Raw genomic sequence first — 22,403 nt, 5'->3', positions numbered from 1 at the left:
CAGAGGATCAAAATTGTGATGGCATGTCTTCGGATCATCCTCAGAAGGGATGTTTCCCAGACCGACGCCAATAGTTCATTGTGCAGCTATAGTGCGACGTAAATAAACCACAACAACAATGTTCTTTATAGAACCACTATCACTAACGCCAATTCGATTATGCGATCGCCTGTAAATGTGATTCATTCATGTGCGAACAGTTTATCTTGCTTGCAGTTTTCGAAGGTATTTCTTATGGGTCACAAGTCACTTAATCGAAAGTACCTTGTATTGGATTTTCTATCACGTGCGTGGTTAAGTGTAGAAACAACTAGTAAAGAGCAATGCTCAGATTCAGGCATCTTCTATCGCCTTCGTGAATCTGATTGGTGAAATATATTCTCCAGCGAAAGACTCGCCAACCAGATTCTAATTTTGTCTTCTCGAATGGACTTGAATAGCTTTTAGTAAAAGCAGACCCTAAGATGAACATCTCATGCATGCACATGCGAATTACATTTAGTGAGAATGATCCTTAAAATTCATATACATATGTTCTACAGCTGGCAACATAATTTTCGAAGTTTTCTAAAGCGACGTCTTTTTCGTAAAACAAACTTAATTTATTTTAAAATAATGTTTTTAAATAAATTTTCTTTAGTTTCAGCATTTTAAATGCAAGCTTTATGCTTTTCGTTGTTGCAATATTTTATGAATTAAAAATTTCATCGTTGATATCAAACATATTTTAAAAATAAAAAGGTGAAGTTCCTGTTTCGTTTTATATATTTACTTAAATTGAATTATGGATAAATACGTTCTAAAGACGTAATAATAGCTGATATAATTTGATATTTTGTATTCTTTGGAAACATAATTTTTATGGTATTTCATGTTTTATCTTGTTTGTTATTCAAACCAAAATAATTTTAGCAATAAAATTATCACTAATTTAAGGATATAATCTATAAGTTAATTAAATTTTGATTACTTTACTAATTCTCTGCACTTAATCCTCTAGTTCTTGACTGTTTTATGGTTTGCATATTTTGTTTGTTTACAAACTTTGGTACTGGTTACTTCTATAGGCCAAAATTAGTTGTTAAATAGAATTTATTTTGATATTATGCTGTTTTGATAAACTATAATATACCTGTTTTTTGGTATTCTCGTGCTGTAACAGTATTTAAAAAATAGTGTTTAAATATGCTTTTAAAAGTTTGATTTATAACTTACCATACCATTTGAAACTATACTTGTTTTTCTAATTTTCTGAGAAAATTTTGTTTAACTACATCATTCGATATAACTAATAACTTCAATAATAAATGTAGTCATACAGAGTCAAACTTTGAGATATTTCTATATTGGTATTTGCGTAAGATCTCTTTGGTGAAAAGCACCACTTTTCGGTGTAGGTACTGAGATATTTTTGTGTTTTGCAAAGTTAAACAGATTGGTTAACTAAGTTTTAGACACAAACCAGCATTCCTATGCAAAGAGCAAAAATCTATCCCGGAATTGAACAAATCACTATATATTATTTACTTTTTGGATTTATTTTTAAGCACAAGAAGTAGGTAGCTTAAATTGGCTGATATGAAAAAGTTTTTATGTTCTCTCTGAGTAGAAATTCTAAACTTATTATTTACCTTTTCAAACATCATTTGGAAACTGTTTGATATAAAAATTTTGCCTTTAGAAGAAATTAAACGTATCATTTTTATACATTTACTACCCCAAGCTTAAAAATTTTTAAGCTTAGGGTGCATTTACCTTGTAGCATTGCATAATTAGCAATCAACTGTAAATTATGAACAAAGCTTAATTTTCATTTCAAAATTATAGCGTTATAAATCTGTATTTAATGGTCTAATATTAGTTTGAATAATTCGTTACTTATAATGTTTATTTTATTTTTTTATTGTGTGCATGAATAATATTTAATACTTTTCTGTATGAAATCTTAATGTTAGATAGCATTTTGGAATCACAATTTACTATGTTTAAGATTGTTTTTCAAAGTTTTAGTTTTAAAAAAAAAAAATTTAAAAATTCAGTTTTAAATTTGCAGCAAGCCTTTAATAATTAGACAGGAAGTGTAGTATTCTTATAAAATGCTTGAAGATGCTTTTTGCATTGAGTGTTTGTAAAAATGCTTAATTTTCTCTTTTCCAAAATGAAATTAATTTCTTTGCTATGTTGGTTGTCACTGTGAATTACAATAAGCGACGACTTTGTTTTAGACACGAACTAGCATTCCTATTCAAAGAGCAAAAATCTATCCCGGAATTGAACAAATCACTATATATTATTTACTTTTTGAATTTATTTTTAAGCACAAGATTTAGGTAGTTTAAATTGACTGAACGTGTACTGATATGAAAAAGTCTTTATGTTCTCTCTGAGTAGAAATTCTAAACCAATTATTTACCTTTTCAAACATCATTTGGAAACTGTTTAAAATAAAAAATTTTCCTTTAGAAGAAATTAAAAACATATCATTTTATACATTTACTGCCCCAAGCTTATAAATTTTTAAGCTTAGGGTGCATTTACCTTGTAGTGTTGCATAATTAGCAATCAAATGTGAATTATTATATATAAAACTAATTTTCATTTCAAAATTATAGTGTTTTAAATCTGTATTTAAAGGTCTAAAATTAGTCTGAGTAATTCTTTACTTATACCTGGTGTTTATTTTATTTTTTTATTGTGTGCATGAATAACACTTTTATGTATAAAATCTTAATGCTAGAAAAAGTGTTCAATAACATTTTGAAATCATAATTTACTATGTTTAAGGTTGTTTTTCAAATTTTTTTGAATTAACAATTTTTTTTTAAAAAATGCAGTTTTAAATTTGCAGCAAGGCTTTAATAATTAGACAGTATGTGTAGTGTTCTTATAAAATGCTTTTTGCATTGAGTGTTTGTAAAAATGCTTAATTTTCTCTTTTCCAAAATGAAATTAATTTATCTGCAATGTTGATTGTCACCATGAATAATTACACAAGCGACTTTGTTTTCATTGTTCAGTTCAACATTCTCATAATTCATTCAACTGGAATCAATTTCAGCATAACATTGATTTCAAGAAACTTTCACACCTTTATCGTTTGATGGAAAAACAATTTAAATTAAAAATTTAATTATCTCAGATTTGTTAAATATGATGAATATAGGGACCGTGTGATAATTTACTTCTAACAAAAATGTTTAGCTTCTTATTTACATTTGAAATTAATGAATTTTTTTTAATCATTTCATTAAAGAAATACTAAATCAAAATACAAATTTTAAAGAAAATTTAGTATGAAGCCGTACACTAATTTACATTTTTAACATGAGTTTGAGCTTTTCTTAGTTTGCTTTATTCTCTACACATCTTTATCAATTCTGTATAATCATTATTATTCTTATAAATTTTTTGTTAAGTATAAATTTATTAACAACTTTTATTTAAATCTAAAAAATACAATAAATAAATAATTTGAATTAAAGTTAATTTTTTTACATGATTTAATAAAGTAAATATTAATTTAAAGCATAAATAAACTGCTGAAAAGTGAATCTATGCTATGCATTATGATGGCTAATATGTTTCTTTGTCAGAAACTAGTTATTTTATTATGATTATGTAAAGTCTTTGAAAATGTTTTGCTTTTTTTCAATGTTATGTGTATGGAGAACTTTCAACTGCAAGAGAGAAAAAATTTATTCGTGCACATATCCTAACCATGATTTTTTTGACTGCTTAAAAGATGCTTTTTGAAATATTTGGCTACACACCCTGTTATAATTTTTCTGTTTCTGTTACATGTGTTTTCATTAATATCATGCTGTTTCATTATCATGCTGTTACATGTGTTTTAATTAATTCATGCAGTGCTTAAAAGATGTTTTTTGAAATATTTGGCTACACACCCTGTAATAATTTTTCTGTTTCTGTTGTTACATGTGTTTTAATTAATATCATGCTGTTTAGCTAGTTTGCACTTGTGCAGTTTCTCTTATCTTTATCATCGTCCTTTATGCGAATTATGAAATGATGGACCATGTCGAAAGGGACAATTTTGAGAAAATTGTAAACATTTCTGATCTAATTTTATAATAAAGTGGAAATCTGATTTTACGTCTTCCATTGGACTAGCGTTAAAAATGCACAAAGCAAAATAACATAAAATTGAGATTAAAAAAAATTATTAGTGTATTTTTTAAAAATTGACGCTTACGACTACTACTTGGAAAAAATGTGTAATCTTTACACGTTTTTTATTTTTCGATACAATTATAATTATATTCCTCTCAACTCTTCCTTTTGTTTGAAAATTCCCTTTATGGTTTAGGTTGGCAAATGTTTGAGAGTTTTTCTACTTTGAAACTCTTAATTAGTTGTGGGTATATCCACCAATATTTTTTGCTTATCTTCCTCTCTGATATCGGGAGCAGACATTAAATCAGATATTGAAGGAAAAGTAATGGCATGCATGTTGCAGTCAGTCTATGCCACATGGACTTTGGAAGATCTTCAAACTGGCAATTTTATTCAGGAGAACCTATGTTTCTGTTTGATATTGAGAAGCAATGAACTCACGGAGGCTTTATTAATCCATTTTGCGCGTTTATGCTGAATCGTTAAGAGCTCAAAGTTTTTTTTTAAGAAGAAGATAGCATATATTTATAAAGAGCATTATTTCTTATACTGGTAGCCCTCCAATAATAGTCTTAAAAATAATCAGCTATAAATCTGAAACATTACCTTATTCTTTTACTTACTTTTTAATATTAAAAAGTGTAGTAAGTGTGTTTTCTAAAATGTGTTTTGTCAACCTTTCCCTGTTATTTTGTACCCTAGTATATATTTTCTCACTATATCTTAATGTTACTCTTTATATATTGTATAAATAAACTTATTAAATGGGTATTTTTATAGATATTGCCAACATGTCATCTGGTATTACTAAAATTTTGCCAAGCAATGGATCGCATATGATGAGTCCTTCAGACATGCAAGAACTTCCTGTAAACATACCCGGAAACCAACGTGATAGAGAAGGCTCTAATGGTCGCCGCTTGCCAGATGACGCATCTAATAATGCTGCACAGTCTGCAGCGGGTGGTAACAATGTTGTTAATTATTCTGGTCAAATTATGTTCAACTGGCAGGCATCCCGCCTCACAGTTAAAGATAGATTGGCTTTTATTTTCAATAAAGAAATACTTAGTGATGTTCATTTCATTGTTGGCAAAGGCGCACAGCAACAGAGAATACCTGCTCATAAATTTATATTATCAGTTGGTAGTGCCGTGTTTGATGCTATGTTTAATGGTGCAATGGCCACCACTTCTGATGAGATTGAGCTTCCTGATGTTGAACCTGCCGCTTTTCTCGCTCTGCTTAGATTTTTATACTCTGATGAAGTCCAGATAGGTCCAGAGACTGTGATGATGACTTTGTATACAGCTAAAAAATATGCTGTGCCTGCTCTTGAAAAAGCTTGTGTTGATTTTTTAAAATCCAATCTGAGCAGTGATAATGCCTTTATGCTCTTGACTCAAGCTCGATTGTTTGATGAACCTCAACTAGCAGCCCTTTGCCTAGAAACTATAGATAAGTATACCTCGGAAGCACTAGGTGCTGAAGGTTTTACAGACATTGATCACGAAACCTTATGTGTAGTTTTAGAAAGAGATACCTTGAGAATTAGAGAAGCTAAACTTTTTAATGCTGTTGTAAGGTAATATTTTCCACATAATATTTTTATTTATTTATATTTTTTTTAAATAAGTGCAACCCTGTTTTCAATTCGGGGGCAGATTTCTATGACTTAATTGCCCCCGTGGCAGAATCACGACGACATTGTCGCAGGACGTTACAGAGTTCTTGCAGAGAGATTTTTCTTTAAAAAATTACTTTTCTTTTCTGCAGAAATTTACACATATTTGAATCTTGCATTTAGATAATCACTTTTTGACACGCTCAATTTACTCCTATAGTATCGTAAATCATTGTAATGTTTTGATTGTATTTTTGGCAGTTATTAATCCTGATTTTCAGGTGTCTTTTAAATATCCCAATATATGTCAAACAATATGGATAATTTGAATCATGCATTTGAGTATTTACTTTTTAAGGCAATAATTCTATCAAATTTTTGACAATTATTGCTATTGATTTCTCCATAGTTTTTAAATCCGATATTCTTTATACAATATTATTTGTTACATCAACCTAATTTCGAAACGCAGCACGCATTTGAGGAGTCAGATTCACGTGATTTTGTATTTCGGTAATTTTCTACAGATTTCGTGATTAATTATTCTTTTATTACAAGTGTACAAACATTTAACTAAGTGTAAAATTAATCATTCATAAAACATTATGTTTAATTTGTAAGTGGGTACCAGACGAAAATCACTGTGCTAAATGATAGCATAGTTTTTAAAATATTAAGAAAAGCTTATAAATTAAAGTTTTACATAAATTTCTTTTTTTTATTATTTGTTTAATTTTATTAAATTTAATTGAATTAAAAACTCATCTGAATCTGATAAATGACCAATTAATACATTGATGAGGAATCTCATTTTCGGCAAGTTTTGAAATTATTAAAAATAGTTAATCACAGTCATGCATGTAATATTCATAAAATCTTTTTAAAATTTTTATTAAATTTAGTTTTTTGTTATAAGTTTGTTTAGTGTTTTTATTTCCTTTATTTTACAGATGGGCAGAACAAGAAAGTATTCGTCAAAATTTGACTGTAAATGCAGAAAATCTACGCTTACTTTTGGGACGGGCTCTACATTTAATAAGATTTCCTATAATGACCGTTGAAGAATTTGCAGTCGGACCCGCACAAGCCAATATTTTGACTGATAAGGAAATTGTTTCATTATTTCTTTACTTTACTGTTAACCCAAAACCACCGATAAATTTTCCAGATGTGCCCCGCTGTTGCATTACTGGTAAAGAACAGACTGTTTGTCGTTTCCAACAATCTGAAAGCCGTTGGGGCTACAGTGGAACAAGTGATAGAATAAGGTACTTAAATATTTTGTATTAAAATTAAAATTGCTTGCAAAATATTTTTAAAGATGTATTTTCAGTAACGAAATAAGGGTTACAAATCTGTCTTATCTGCTAGCAAGCTATCATTATAACCAGTGGCTGACCAGCAGATATATTTAATGTATGTGAACGTCATTCACAAAAAAAAAAATTTTAGTATTACTCAAAAAAAGGGAAGGATTCTAACATGCATGTTAGTCTGGGAAAGATTGAAAAGAATTTTTTTTTCTGCTTCTTATAGCCTCATTTTTTAGGCGATTATGTTTGACTTAAGACGCTTATATCAGTTTTTTCTAATTTAATAGAGAAAATCTGCCCTTTCAAAGAGAGTTCATCTTTTTCAATTTCATAGGGGAAAAAAATTCTTTTTAATGCTTTTTCTCCCCTATGCCAACTCAATTTAAATTTACATTCACATGATTAAAATAGTGATTAGTGTCTACATGTTTTAAAATCCCAAATCTCGATTGAACATAGTGTTTCATATTTTCATGATTTTATATCAAATATCTAAAATCAAACCTCTGGATTCGTATTGGCGGGACTTAAATCACATATTGAGATTCATATTCACACAATTCAAATAAATAAATCTTGCATCGATATTTATATTAAAGCGTTTATAACATTCTGTTGATAAATGCTTCCTACATACAATTTTTTCTTGCTCAAATTTCAGGTATTTTTTCAATTATTTAAGAGTTGTTTTTGCATATAGTATTTTTGGATTTCTATTTTCAGCTTTTTAGGTTTTTTACCAAATTTATCCCTTTGGTATGGATCAATATAGAGTTTTATGAGAATTAAAACATTTTTAAAAAAATCTTTGAGTTGCAAACAAATTTTTCAAAACTGAGGGGGTGACGAAAAGGTGGAAACTAGTTACAAGTCTTCATTTTATCTAAGTCTGACTGGCTCAGTTGCTATTGTCAAGCTGCAAGTTGGCCTTGTTAATTATTATTAATTAGGCTTGCTTGTGAACACCATACTCTCTAAATGACAAATAATCTTATAAGAGCCGCAATGGCTCAGGGGATAGAGCGTTCACCTTCCAATGAGGCCAACCAAGTTCGAATCTCAGTCAATACGAATTCCCCATCTGGCTTGCACCAACCACAGTGCTGACGTGAAATATCCTCAGTGGTAGACGTATCATAGGTTTGAGTCCCCTTCTCTTCAGGCTTACTGTGGGAGGTTCTCGTGGTCTTCCTCTCCATGTAACTCAAATGCGGGTTAGTTCCATCAAAAAGTCCTCCACGAGGGCAAACTTCTCCCAATACTCGATCCAGGAGTTCCCTTGTCTTCTGGATTGGGTTCAAAATTACAAGGCTACGGAGTTGAACATTAGTAGTCGTAAACACATACAATTTGGTCGGCTGTTCAACGACGTTTGGAGAACTAAAATATTTTCTGAAAAATCTGTTTTTACTATAAAATAATTTGTAAAAAAAAGTGAATTTTTTTTATAATTTGTGAAAGGGGGTTAAAAGACAAACTTCTACTAAAATGACCCCAGATATGCCTTAAAATGGTTTACCATTAGAAGAAAAAAATTTAAGTTTTAGAATGTTATATGGGAGGAAAATGTTGTATTGCAAAACTGGCTTAGCATTTAAAAGTTTATTGTATCTTTACATGGTTAATTTGATTTTTAATCATGATTTATTAAGTTTAAATTAACAATTCAACTGAAGTTAATTTTATTATTGTAATTCCTTATTCTAAATAGATAACTATTTAATAATTTAGTTAAAACAGTTTACAGCATTAGATTTCAACATTTACTTGTCTTTTTTTCTTCTCATATGATAATATAATGAATGATTATGATGAATAATGAATATTTATAATGGTTTATTGTTTTTTCAACAAAATATCTTACTCTTTATGTGTAAAAAATATGTGTTACTTATAAGGAAAAAAAATTTTTATTTAGATTTATGGTTGATCGAAAAATATATGTTGTTGGATTTGGACTGTATGGATCTATCCATGGACCAGCAGATTATACAGTAAATATACAGGTTAGTAAAAGCTTTTGCTTTAAAATTACTTATTATTTTTGCATATAGCTAAGTGTAAAAGTGAAAAGAATATGCAGAATTTTTTTTTCTTTAACAATTTTCATGGAAGCCCAAAAAAAATTTTGTGTTGAGACACATATATTTATATAACTATAAATTTTTTATAAAAAATGAAAAAATGCTGTACCAAATTATTATGAATGAGTCAACTCAAACAAACTCACTGCTTCAAGATTGCACTTAGCCATGCTCCTGCATGAATTCCCATCTTTGCCATTTACTGCGACAAAAGTCTGAATTCGCTGTGCTGTACCAAATTCATGAGAACATATTATTTAACATAACTGTCAGTAATTCTAATTACCCCTTCCTTCAATAACTCTATTAGTTACAAAATATTAAAATAAAGCTTATTGTTTTTCTATTTGTCTTATAAAAAACATAATATAAATTTGGGACTTCTGTCTAGGTTCAAACGTGTTATTTATCATTGCTAAGATTTGAGACTTCTTATCTTCATGACAAACTTTTATTTAACATATCTTTCAATTGGGGTAAATGACCCCAAACTACCTTGACATTTTAAAAAAATATCGAAATAATTTATTGAATTGAATGATTTGTTACAAAATAGCGAACCTAGTTATTTTGCATTACTTTAAAGTCTTAGTTATTTTTTTGTTATTACCAAACAAAAGTATCAATATCAGTCGACTTTACTAAATATAAACACTTGTTATTGAAAAGAAGTATCTAAAGGAAGTTTCAATTACTTTTTAACTGGAGTCATAAACCAGTTGCAGTGTACAGAGCAGATGAATGTATACCATATATACAACTTAACATTGTCTATCTCACTGTCTTACATTCATATAAGTTAATCTTTATAAAATTCATCATCATCATCACTGGCTCGACAGCCCAGGGCTTTGACCTTCTTAAGAAGTTTTTTCCAGGCTAACCATTTTCCAGTTTTTAAGTCCAAAAGGTCTTTTTCTAGGCCATCTATCCATCTCAAATTCGGCCTGCCTCTTTTTCATGTGCCAACTGGTTTGTTCTTGAAAACTCTTTTTGTGGTACGGTCTTCATTCCTTCTGATCTTTATAAAATTATTTTATTTATTGATTTTATTTTTATTTTTTTAGATTATTCATACAGGTACTGGAAAATTGTTAGGTTCTAATGATACAAGCTTTAGCTGTGATGGATCTGCCTCTACATTCCGAGTGATGTTTAAAACTCCAGTAGAAATTATACCTAGTAATAATTATACTGCATGTGCCACTTTAAAAGTAAGTTTAGATTATCACTCTTGATAAGATAATCACTGAAACAAATCTTTTAATTTGTTACTGGCAGTGTATTCATTACAGAAAAAAAATGGGAGAGAATTTCTCACCCTTTCTCAAAAACAAGGTGAGATTTCAAAAAGTTAAGTGACATTTCTAAAAATTTTAAAAAAAACACGAATAGACTTGGAAAAAAATTTTTCTTTAATTATAATACATTTTTCACATCTTCCAATTTAATATTTTTGCTGCATCATCATGTGGAAAATGTTCTATTTATACTTTTTCATCAGCTATTATATTTATTTGGCTGAAAAATATCCGTATTTGTTTCGTTTTGACTGTTTCTACCGACATTTGTTTCATTTTCATTTGTCCGTTACGGAGTAGAAGATGTCGCCTTAACAAGGTATTTGTCCATCTTACATTCATGCAAAAAAAATTTAACCGTCTTACGTGAAGAAACCTTACCTACAATGAACACGTGGTTGCAGAGAAATGTGTTCTGAAAGGGGTTCGGGGGGTGGCTGTTCGCACCGGTTCTGAACAATACTGATAAATAGAGAAGCTAAATAACAAGGACCGATGTTCTAAATAATGAAAGATCAAGGAAGAAAAGTAAAACGGATTTTATTAAAAATGGCAAAAGACTAATTTGTTTCCAAAATTCGTGCATTTTGAAATTGATTAATAGAGTGCGCGAAGTTTTCGCGTTGATCGTTTTTTATTGCGAGAAAAGAAAAAAATAGGCGAGATTCTCGCGCTGTTGTGAAAACACTGGTTACTAGTAAAAATCTTTAGTTCACAAACTTTGAAATGTTGGATTTTGCGTCATATAGAATTTTGTGGCATATCGATCATTTCACTTATCGTTAATCTTACTTACTAAACACGGCAAAATGCATTTGATTGTAGTTCATTTACGTCGCACAATGCGCTATTGGTGACGGTATGGGGAACATCCCTGAGGATGATCCGAAGACTTGCCATCATAATCCCCACTTCAGTAGCCCAACGACCTGCACTAATGCATTTGAAACAGATCAGTTTTAATTGTTAGAACCAGACTGTACAGATTAATGTGCTTTCATAGATAAACCCATTAAAATGTGACAATAATAATTTTAATTTAAGCAAGGTAGTATTTAGTCATCAAAGCGATCTGATATACAACATTTGATTTGAAAACAAAAATAGTTGCAGTAAAGTTTTGATAGTTCGAATCCAGATGGTTTGAATTTCCTGTAAATTCGATTCCCAGATAATGACCAACACACTCATAACAAGGGAACAATTACTACCAGTGTTCTCCCTAAGCAGTTTTATAAGGGCAGCCCACCTTGTCTGCTGTTTGATCCCTATTGATCTTTCTCCTTGCTGTTTTTGTAAGAATATGCTTCCACCCCTTAAGAACACTACCTTTTTTTTATGAAAAGGTTTTTTTAACCATCCATTTTTATGAAAAGTCCATTTCAGACTTATTTAGTTATTGAGAATTATTTAACTTTAATTTTTAATTTCTTTCCTTCATTTTAATAAGATTTTTCTTATGTTGTCTAATTATATAGTTAAATTTTGCATGATATTCAACCCCAAAAATATTCACATCTTTTATTTGGGGGGAGGGTATACTAAGTTTTATGGTGATTTTTTTTCCTTCTTTTAAGAAAGGCATTTAAAAAACCTTTCAATTAAAAAAAGCACTTTTAAATGTTTATTTTCTCATAATTTTTTATTTATTTTGAAGAAGAAGAAAGTTTATACACAGAGTTTGTCTTTTAGCTTGCCTTTAATTATTTTTCAAAAGCTTCAAATTTTTCTGTTATTTTGATACTGTGGGAGAATTACTTAGGTAAATATACACATAAATTAATACAAGTGGGTAGTTTAAAAATTGAGGATCAAATACTGTTACTACAAAATATCATTATACATTTTGGTAAATTTTAACGGTGGTAAGTGAGTGCCCTTTTGAGTTTTTAAAACTCAAAAGTGCCCTTTTCTGTGAGGAAGTACCCTGCCCTTTTTTATTCCTTGGGAGAACTCTGTTACTACAATTGATTTTATGACGATTACTATGACTGAATGTTGAAAAACGAAACTGTGTTTTAAATACTGAAGTGTCTGAACAGTGTGTTTAAATAAAATACAATTAACCTGATTCAGTAATCTAATGAATATTGTAACTTGGTATAATGCAGTAAATCTACCTTATTCCTGTAATGTTGTATGTAAATTTTCATTTAATATAATATATTTTTCAATTGGATTTTATTAAATTTCAAAATTGATTTGTTTCCAGCTATTTAAGTTTTCAAAAGTCCGAGGTTGGCTCGTTTCTGTTTACCTTGAATTATCAAGACTCTACTGCAATTATATTTTACATCTTTAACATGTGATCTTGCTCTGTTTTAAAAATCGTCCTCCCAGTTCATATATGCAAATTCACTCTCCTGATCTGAAATCTTAATTATCTCCTGATCTGATCACTCTCCTGTTCTACTAAATTATTATCTGTGCATTCACTGGCTCATAATCAGAGTATTTTCTGTGGTTAATTGCAGGTAAAATCAAAGTTTAAAATAAAATTTTAAAGATATCATTCACACAGGTATAACCTGCTGTAATAATTTTTAATGCTTATTCAATGTAAAATTTTATTTTTCTTACAATGCTGATTGTGAAAAAGTTTATTTCTTAACTCTTTTAAATTAAAAAAAAAATCCTTAGAGATTCAAATAACATATAAAGATGAAAAAAACTATCCATTATATAAATGTGGCTTTCAATTATAATTTTTCTATGAATTATTATTTCAATTAACATATTTTACAAATGAAATATTCCAGATTTCAAAGAAGCTTGAATAATTCTGTAAGGCATAAAAAGTGTTGCAGTTTTTATTTATGAACTGTAAAAGAACTGAAATGCTTTCTTTTTTTAATTTTTAGGGTCCTGATTCACACTATGGAACCAAGGGCTTACGAAAAATTACTTTAGATTGTCCAAGTGGAGGAAAGGTTACATTTTTATATACGTATGCTGCAGGGAACAACAATGGTACTTCTGTTGAAGATGGACAGATTCCTGAAATAATTTTTTACACTTAAGATTACATTAGATGATTTATTGGTGAAAAGCCTGTTTGTGTGATATCATGTAACTATGTATGAATGTTTATAATGTTTTTGTGTACTGTGTACTCTGTTTTGATTTAAGCAGATGCAAAGTCTCCCATTAAAAATGGTTGTGCCAATATTACTTGCACTTGTAACATGGTTTTTCATAGATATTTAATCTGGAAGTTTCATTGCTCTAAAAATTTTTTAAATAGAGTTGAGTGTGATGAATTTTTTTAATAAGAAATTCTGAAATTTAGTAAGCACTTATTAATATTCTTCATTCAAATGTGCTGGGGGAATTGTGCTTCTTTGAGAACTTAGAGAAAATATATCTGACATCATGCTTGATGAAAATCTTTTTGCCAGTGTATATTAGAGTTGGGCAAAAATGTAATCGATTACATTTTTTGATTATCGTAATCAATTACTTGTAATCGGGCTTACAACTTTGATTACAGCTGTTATCATGTTTGCAATAGTCGATTACAGTAATCAATTACTTGTCATCTTCATTACAATCCTCCATAACTTTGATTACAACTGTACTCGTGATTCCTAGTAATTGCCATTCCAAGTAGTCACACCGAAAAACGATTACAGGTAAATATGATTACAAGTAATCAAAATTTATGATCACTTGTAATCGGGATTACGTGTAATCATGATAACAAGTTATTGCAATCGCTTGTAAATAAAATATACGATTACATGTAAGTACAATTGAATACTATATGTAAATACGTTATGTATATAGTATAATGTACCCACAAAGGTACATACAATTTGTGATTCCTATATATATACAATGTATGCGCAAACATTGCTTGTACGTACAGTGTACATAATTATATTGTAATATACATGTAGTGCAGTGCTGGGTAAAAGAAAACTACTTAAAATATTTTTTAACTTAGACAATGATCGTATATTAAAAAAATATAGTTGATCCGTAATAACCCAATAAAAGGATCATAATACAAATCTAAAAAAAGAACATAAAACATAATACTTCTTCCATTTTAGTTGGAAAAAAATAATCTAAAAATTATGACATCATTAAGCATCCAGTTGAAGAGTAGAAAGATCTTTATTTTGTTCTGATGAGCATCTTTAAGGTACAATAACAAAAGGTGGTGAAGGTGATCTGGCACGGGAACACAAAAGGCGCACTTGGAGATCTCGTCAGAAAAATTATTCCAACCCAAACATTCTGCAAAGCCATTCAGGAATTGTAAAAATTGCATCCGTCTGCAGCGCAATGGCGGACATGAAAATGTTAAATCATTTCGATGAAATGGCCGACTAGACACCATGCAGGAATCGAATATTTCACGATCAGCATAATCTATGATGTTGTGAGATCATTTTGATGAAAATGGCCAATAAGTAATTCTTCCAAGCACCCTTAAGGGTGAAAAGGTGACACGGTCTGAATAAAAACGGACCTGTGACATGTACTTATAGCTAATACAAAAATCAAATGCATTTAAATAGAAAAATGCTATATATGAGTTGCAGTTAGAAAAAATTAAAAATTACAGTTAAGACAGGAGTAAGAAGGTGAAATAAAAGTTAGTGTTTAAAAATTTATGGTGAAGAAATAAAAAAAGATTTAGAAGTAAAGGGTTTCACATGAAAACTACTAAGAAAGCAAAAAAAGTATTAAAAAAACTTCAAAAGGGAAAGTGTAAAAAATACAAAATTGATTGCAGGGACTATATATAATTACTAGGAGGCTTCGCCCCCTGCTCGCTGGGCCTCGGCAACCCCCAAAACTGCTTTCGCAATCCGATGCTCGCTCATTGGATATGTTCTTAATGTCTAGCTTTTGTATACTTTTTTTAACACTGAAGTTCTGAAAACTTTTCACTGTAGAAAATTCTAAACCTGTGCATTTCAATATTAATTTGAAATTGCAAACAGTTCGCATATTTTTCTTAATCACACTATTCTAAATTTCAGTTGTTGAGAAAAGTAACTGTTGTAAGTTTTGTTTTAAAGTCTTTCCCACCAGAGGGCTAAAACCATGTGTTGTAAAGCAATATGAAATAGTACTGAACGCCGGATGTAAAGCATCGGCTTCAATGAAGATAATTTTGTGAGAATTTTTTTGATAATTCGGTGAGAATTCACCCGATTAGACATATGATGCTCACTACGTGCTCTTGCGCGCCGAAGCCTATCAATTAAAACGTAATAGCGTTTTATATAATATAGATTAGCCATATAATGCTCACTACGTGCTCTTGCGCGCCGAATCCTATCAATTAAAAATGAAAACTGTTGCCAACGCGAGAAAAGAAATATCATCTGTTTTATTGATACATACGCATTAGCGTTTTATATAATATAGATGATCAGTGAGTGACAATGTCACAATGCATAAAACAATACTATGCGTATATGATACACGTACGCATGTATGTTAGTATATATGAAATTGCAATGTTTTGTATGTATTCATACACAGATATTATATGTATGAGCATATGTGAATATAATGTACGTATGTATTCAAGTACATACATTGTATAAATGTACGGTAATAGCATGCATATATATTGTACATATGTACTTATTTACATACAATATGTAGGAACTTTGTTTATGGGTACATTATGTGCACAGTGCGCCACAAAAAAAGGACCATCCTAAATAACTTGTGGACGAATGATCAGAACTTCATGTTCTAGGACTCCATCTTAATGATTCGAGGAGGTGACGTTGAATATGTTAGTTCAGATGTTATTCTAATTTAAGAAATCAGACACAAGAACGTGCTTTCTCTAAAAAAATATGCCTTTTTTTTTCAACTGATTCTGATTTTCGACCCCCAGATATAAGTGATAGCCGCAGTTTGGTCGAAAATGATGCAAACTTTAGACTTGTGCGTATTTCGCCATATCTCAAAAATAGTCGAAAAAATTTTGAATTGTAAGGTATACAATTTTTTACGTCATTTTAATTTTACATGACAAAATACAATATTCGAGGTCACCTCCTCAAACCATTAAGATTTAATCCTAGAAAAAGATTAGATCATTAAATCAAAAGTTATTCCGGTTGGTTTGAATTTTTTTTGGGCACACAGTACATACATATATTGTCAATATAATTATTATATTCATTGTATATATACGTACATACAATGTATGTATACATGCATATATGGTACATATTGTTACACATGTTGTTGTACATATTGTTAGGGGTTACCTTCATTGACTTTAAAATATTATCGAAGGTACATGGTTTTTCGCCAGCAATTTTAATTTTACTCAGTATCATATTCTTCGTGAGGAAATGCCACGCTTGTAGGCATCATGAAAACCAGATCCTTGAATAAAAATTAACATCAATAAAAATTGCCCCTACTGATATAATTATGTGTAAAAACAAGTTTACCAATTATGAATAATAAAACTCTTCAAATAAATAAACAATTATGTCTTTTGTTTTTAAGTTTGCATTTAGTTTTATATCACAAAAAATTAGTTTATTTTTAAAAATGAGAGGTTTGTTTATTTGAAATGCTTAGTTTTTTTCTAAAATTACTTTTTTTTTCTAGTTTAACTTACAACTCTAAAACTAAATCATTGATAGCGATTGCATTGTGTTTTGTGCACTCTGACTGTAACATGGGCTTGTAGATATCCTTCAGAGATCGTGAAAATGAGCTCTCTAAATATGAGCCCCTCACAAATATTTTTGAATCTACTTATTTGTTTTATTTCCATATTTTTTCGTGTTTCCGTATTTAACCTTTCCTATGTTTGGTGCGAAGATTTGCCGGTCCTTGGGAAAGGTTTTGATGGTATCTCCTAAAAGTTTTCTTCAATGTAAAGTCTATGGAAAACATTCCGTGTCTCCCAAAACTGGTCGTAAATAGAGGTCGCTACACAGAGGTGGTTTTTCCTGGAGGCTTTACTGTACATACATCAGAAATACGTGTATTGTACTCATGTGCATGCATTAATTAGGCATTACATTGTACATATTACATACTTTGGGATAACATGTATGTACACATGTACAATTTGTATGAAATATCTATGTTCCATATATGTCTGCACGTATGTACAACCTATGCATGTCGAATGTATGTGTGTGCATATGTAAAATGTATGAACGCCCCTATCTACGTACAATCGCACACAAATATATTGTTCATAAACAAATTGTACGTGCATGCATGTATGGGACATTCATACATGGTACATACATGCATAAGATGTAAATCTATTGTACATACACAAATATTTGCATAAAATGCATACCTTAATTGTGTATAAACATACATGTCTCCATTGTTTGCACATACATAATTGTTAGATATATACAAGCGTAAATATATTTTATACAATCTAAATGTATGTATATGTGTGTCTAGCTAAAATGTCTGTACATGTACATTAGATTAATACATATGTACATACATTTTAGTTACATTCATTCCTACATACACTGTATGCAAATACGTATGAAATGTATTATACGATACTATATACTATCTGTACTATAAAGTGTAATCGTATATTTAATTAATTGTAATATATTTTGATTGCATGTAATCACGATTACACTTGTAACCAAATTTATGAATATTTGTAATCATGATTACACGTAATTGATTACTCTAATCGAAAAATTTAATTGATTACATTGTTGCCCTATTCTGATGTAACCTGAAATTATGATTACTTGTAATCACAATTAGCTGTAATCATGATTACAAGTAATTGATTATATAGCAGTAATTATCTGTAATCAATTGCTGTAATAGATGTCCAACTCTGGTATACATAATGATAGCTCGGTTATTGTCTTACTTTTAAGCAATATAGTTCATTCTAATGTACCTTAAGTTTTATAAAAACAACTGACTATAGTTTGTTTTTTAAATCAAGCTTCACATTCTTATTTTATTTATGATGAAATTTCAAGTTTGGAGCAAAAGACTGTGAAAATAAAAGACAATTGTCTTTTTTTTTTTTTATTTGGTTATTTTTATTAAGAAAATTAAATGGGGTGTGTCAAAAACCCTTTGCAAAATTTTTGTTAAACATTAGCATTTTAATAATTTATAATTATCAATTACAACAAAAAATATGGGTGTCTATTTCTACATTAAAGATTAAATCTACCAAAGACAGCTCATTTCCAAACAATAATTTTTCAAATTTGCAGTTATTTAGATCTAAAAGAAACAGTAATTCACCATTGATAAATTTTTAACTATGAATGAAAAAAAAAGTTAAATTACTTGTTTTTATGTTTTAGTACAAATTTAATTCTAATAATCTAACAGATTTTTTTAGTTACTATTAGACTGTTTTTTATCGTTAAAAAATACCAAAATTAATTTTTACTTGTAATTAGAAAAAGATATATAAAAAGGACACTGGCGTCCCATCTGCGTCAAAGGGTTAAAAGAGGTAGAATGCATCAAAAGATTGAGATTTGCATAGTAATTAATAACCCGATATGGCTCGGGAATGTGACAAAAAAATCTGAAAGATACAAACTTGATTCATTGAAACATCATTTGAACAGGTGTTGTACTAAATAAATACAATTTATAATATTGCTACATTTGTTCAAAGTTTGCACCATCAGATGTAATGCATACCTAAAATACCAATAGAACATTTATATTTCAGCTGTGCAGTTTTAACTGATAGTGTAGAATGAGATTTCTAGTTGTGGGGTGCTATGAAATTCCTAATCTTTACACTTTAAATCCTCCTAAAATTATGCAGTTAAACTTTTAAGGCTTATCAGTGCTTCAATACAATTCTTGGCATTTTTTGAACTAAGTCTAATTTTTTTTAAGAAAAAATATCTAAGTATAGGTACTACAGTTTCTGTGGTCTTTCATTTTAAATATTTTGATGTCTAAAATTTCACTCCATACTTTTATTGTTTTGTTTTTTTTCCGTCAGGAATTCATTTTGAATGAAAATTACAAACAATGCTGTGAAGTATATATAACTTATTGGTTTATAAAAGGAATTTTAATTCTTTATTCACAGGAAACTATATTAAGAGGTTATTTTTATACTCTTCTGAAATTTATTTGTACTAGTATGGGACTGTAAATTCAGAACCATTGATATTTCAGACTTTGGATATTAATTTAATATAGCATCTTAGCACAACATGCAATAAACAACGTTTGTTTAATAATGATATAGAATAAGGAACATTTAACAGAATTATTTTTAAGCATAACTATCAATTTTTTCAATGTTTTAAAGTTTATTATTATTTTTTGTGCCTCCATTATTTATGTCCTATTCCAAATAATGAATAAATAGTGATGAAGACATGAATACCAGGAGAAATTTGGATCCATTGAAGAACCTGTTAGAAATTTTTTTATTATTAAAATGGGCCTTTCACAAAATATTTTATCATTAAAAGGAATCTTTTACAAAACTTTTCTTTTGAAAAACAGAGCCAATGCCATCTTTAAATCAAAAATTCAAAACAAATTCCTAGATAGACTTAGTCTATGAATTTTTTTCACCAAACAGGGATCTTATATTAATAAAATTATGTGTAGATTTTTCTCATTAAAAAAAAAATCTTTCTTAAAAAAGTCTCTACAAGCAAAAAATTTTTTTTTTTTTTTTTTTTTTTTTTTTCAAAAAATTAAGATTTTTTTTTCAAAATTGTGAGTAAACAATTTTGTGTAAGTCAACATTTGTGCACAAAATTCTATTTAGTTCATTGAGAATAAAAAAATCGCTTCTTATGAAGTACGTATATTGGATTTAAATTATGTATAAAATATATTATTTAGTTTAATACTTATTATTATTTAGATTCATAAACATGAATGATGTTATAAACCAATCAAACATTTATACAACAAAATGTTATGCTATAACACCTATCCTTATACAACAATCAAAACTTTTTGTATTTATAAGTAAAAATGTGACAAATATTTATATTTTATCGCTGGTGTGTTATCAGTGTCTAGTAAAATCAAAACACTCACCTCAGGATATCAATATAGTTAATGACTAAAATAAACATAAATGAAAATGCTATGTGGAAAATTAAAACTATTAAATTTCTATATATATTGTGACAAAATAAATATAACTTTGCTATTATCAAATTATGCATTATTCCCTTTTGTATATATTTATATTCTGTTATGTTTCTTATTATTTTGTCTAGTATATAGTTTAACATATATAATTTATACATTTGTCTGATACAGCAATTGAGACACCAACTCAGTACATATTTTGTAACAAAAACTTTAAATTAATTAAAAATTAACAAGTTTACCTCTGTGAGGCGAGCAAGTATTGTAAAAAACTAATTTTGCTGTTTTTGAATGCTATTTGAAGTCAATACCCATATGTGCTGATAAATAATATGGATAGTGTTCTATATAAAAAGACCTATACGTTTTTATACATAATCAATTCAATGTAGCCGGATATATCCCCAAAATGTTCCGATATTTCTAAATAATCTATTTAAGGAAAACTTTTACAGTAATGAAACAAATTACTGCATTTTGCTGAGGAAACTATAATTTTATTTTTGCCAGCTTTCAAAATCTGAAAGTTTATCAGCAGTTGAGATTGCTGAGTAGAAAACCTATTTATCGATTGAGTTATTTTTTCCACTTGACTACAAACCATTCCAAATAAAATATTTCACAAATGTTTTGTAATTTTGCCCTCTGACTGTGTCACATTGTTGTTTCAAATGGTGGTCATTTTGTAATCAATATTTTTTTAGTCAGTGACGTCATCTATTGACAATTCAATTCCCTAAGTTCTATGCAGCAAAACATTCATTTCTCACACATTCTATTTTTCTTAAATTGATTTTTAAATTATCGATAATTTTTAGTGCGCCCGATATTTGCAGATTTTAAAAAAAAATGTTTAGCACTAAACATTATTCACACGTTAAAATTATATTCAAATGACATGTTAATAAATCACATGTCTAATTATGTAATGTAATTATGCATAAAATGTTCATAATTTAAACTTCAACTTTAATTGTTTGTTTCTGATTACTTTATGCATTTATTCGTTAGGGGAAGATGTTGATTGTTAAGTGTCTGAAGATAACTCCTTTTTTTTTTCACTCTGTAAAAAAAAGTGTGTTGTGTAAGTCATTTGATTCCGACTGTTCACATGTAATCAATTACCTTATGGTAGCTTATGTTTGTATTGATGAAATAAGGTTTTGTATTAATCATTTGAAAAACTACAGAGTATAAATATATGTATAAAGATGCACGGTGCTATAGTGCAATAAAGTGATATCTACACTAAGTTTCCATGCGTATTTTTTTTTAACTACCTAAACATAATTTGGATGGTTTGATAAAAATCTTTTAACTTAAACTAGAATATAAAAAAATTCTATTATTTCAATTAGATTTTTTTTCCCTTAACTGAATTATAGGTTAAAGATATTAAGTAAAAAAAGGTTTTTTAAGTTATATTTACGAAGTTTACTACAATAAGCCTAACAAAAGATGTTGGAAGTTTTCAAAAAGCCTGATTTTCGTATAGTTTGAGAGAAAATTAGTCTTTTATGCAAATACATTCGGATAGTAATTATAATGTATAAGAGAGGCAATTACATGCCTAGTCATATAAAAAATTTTATAAAATATTTTTGAAAAAATATTATAGCATTTTTTATTCATTAATAAGTTATTAGTACTTATAAAGACGCTATACGAAATTGTTTTTAAAAAATTGGAATTATTTTATTACATTGGAAGGTTATTTCTTTTGTTTTCACCACTTTGAATCTTTTGACAAATAATATTCTTAATCATCGCTTTTTTACTTTAATGATTGATATCAATGATTTTTAATTTTCACGTGAATAAAATTTTAATCATCTGATATAAATTTTGATTA

At 28.9% G+C, this 22,403-nt stretch overlaps 1 protein-coding gene across 1 annotated transcript; it reads left to right on the top strand.

Annotated features, from left to right (window-relative positions):
* Positions 1–368: 368 nt before the first annotated feature.
* On the top strand, positions 369–21,803 carry LOC107448910 (BTB/POZ domain-containing protein 2). The gene is made up of 6 exons (XM_016064276.4): positions 369–741; positions 4,915–5,719; positions 6,709–7,026; positions 8,990–9,077; positions 10,223–10,369; positions 13,318–21,803. The coding sequence occupies exons 2-6, from the start codon at positions 4,926–4,928 to the stop codon at positions 13,474–13,476; spliced, it is 1,506 nt and encodes a 501-aa protein (XP_015919762.1). The 5' UTR covers positions 369–741; positions 4,915–4,925; the 3' UTR covers positions 13,477–21,803.
* Positions 21,804–22,403: the final 600 nt, after the last annotated feature.

The sequence above is a fragment of the Parasteatoda tepidariorum genome, chromosome 10, assembly GCF_982258835.1.
Source record: "Parasteatoda tepidariorum strain Cologne lab strain chromosome 10, Ptep-v5.0, whole genome shotgun sequence".
Taxonomy (NCBI): domain Eukaryota; kingdom Metazoa; phylum Arthropoda; class Arachnida; order Araneae; family Theridiidae; genus Parasteatoda; species Parasteatoda tepidariorum.
This window is presented reverse-complemented; position numbering and strand designations above follow the sequence as displayed.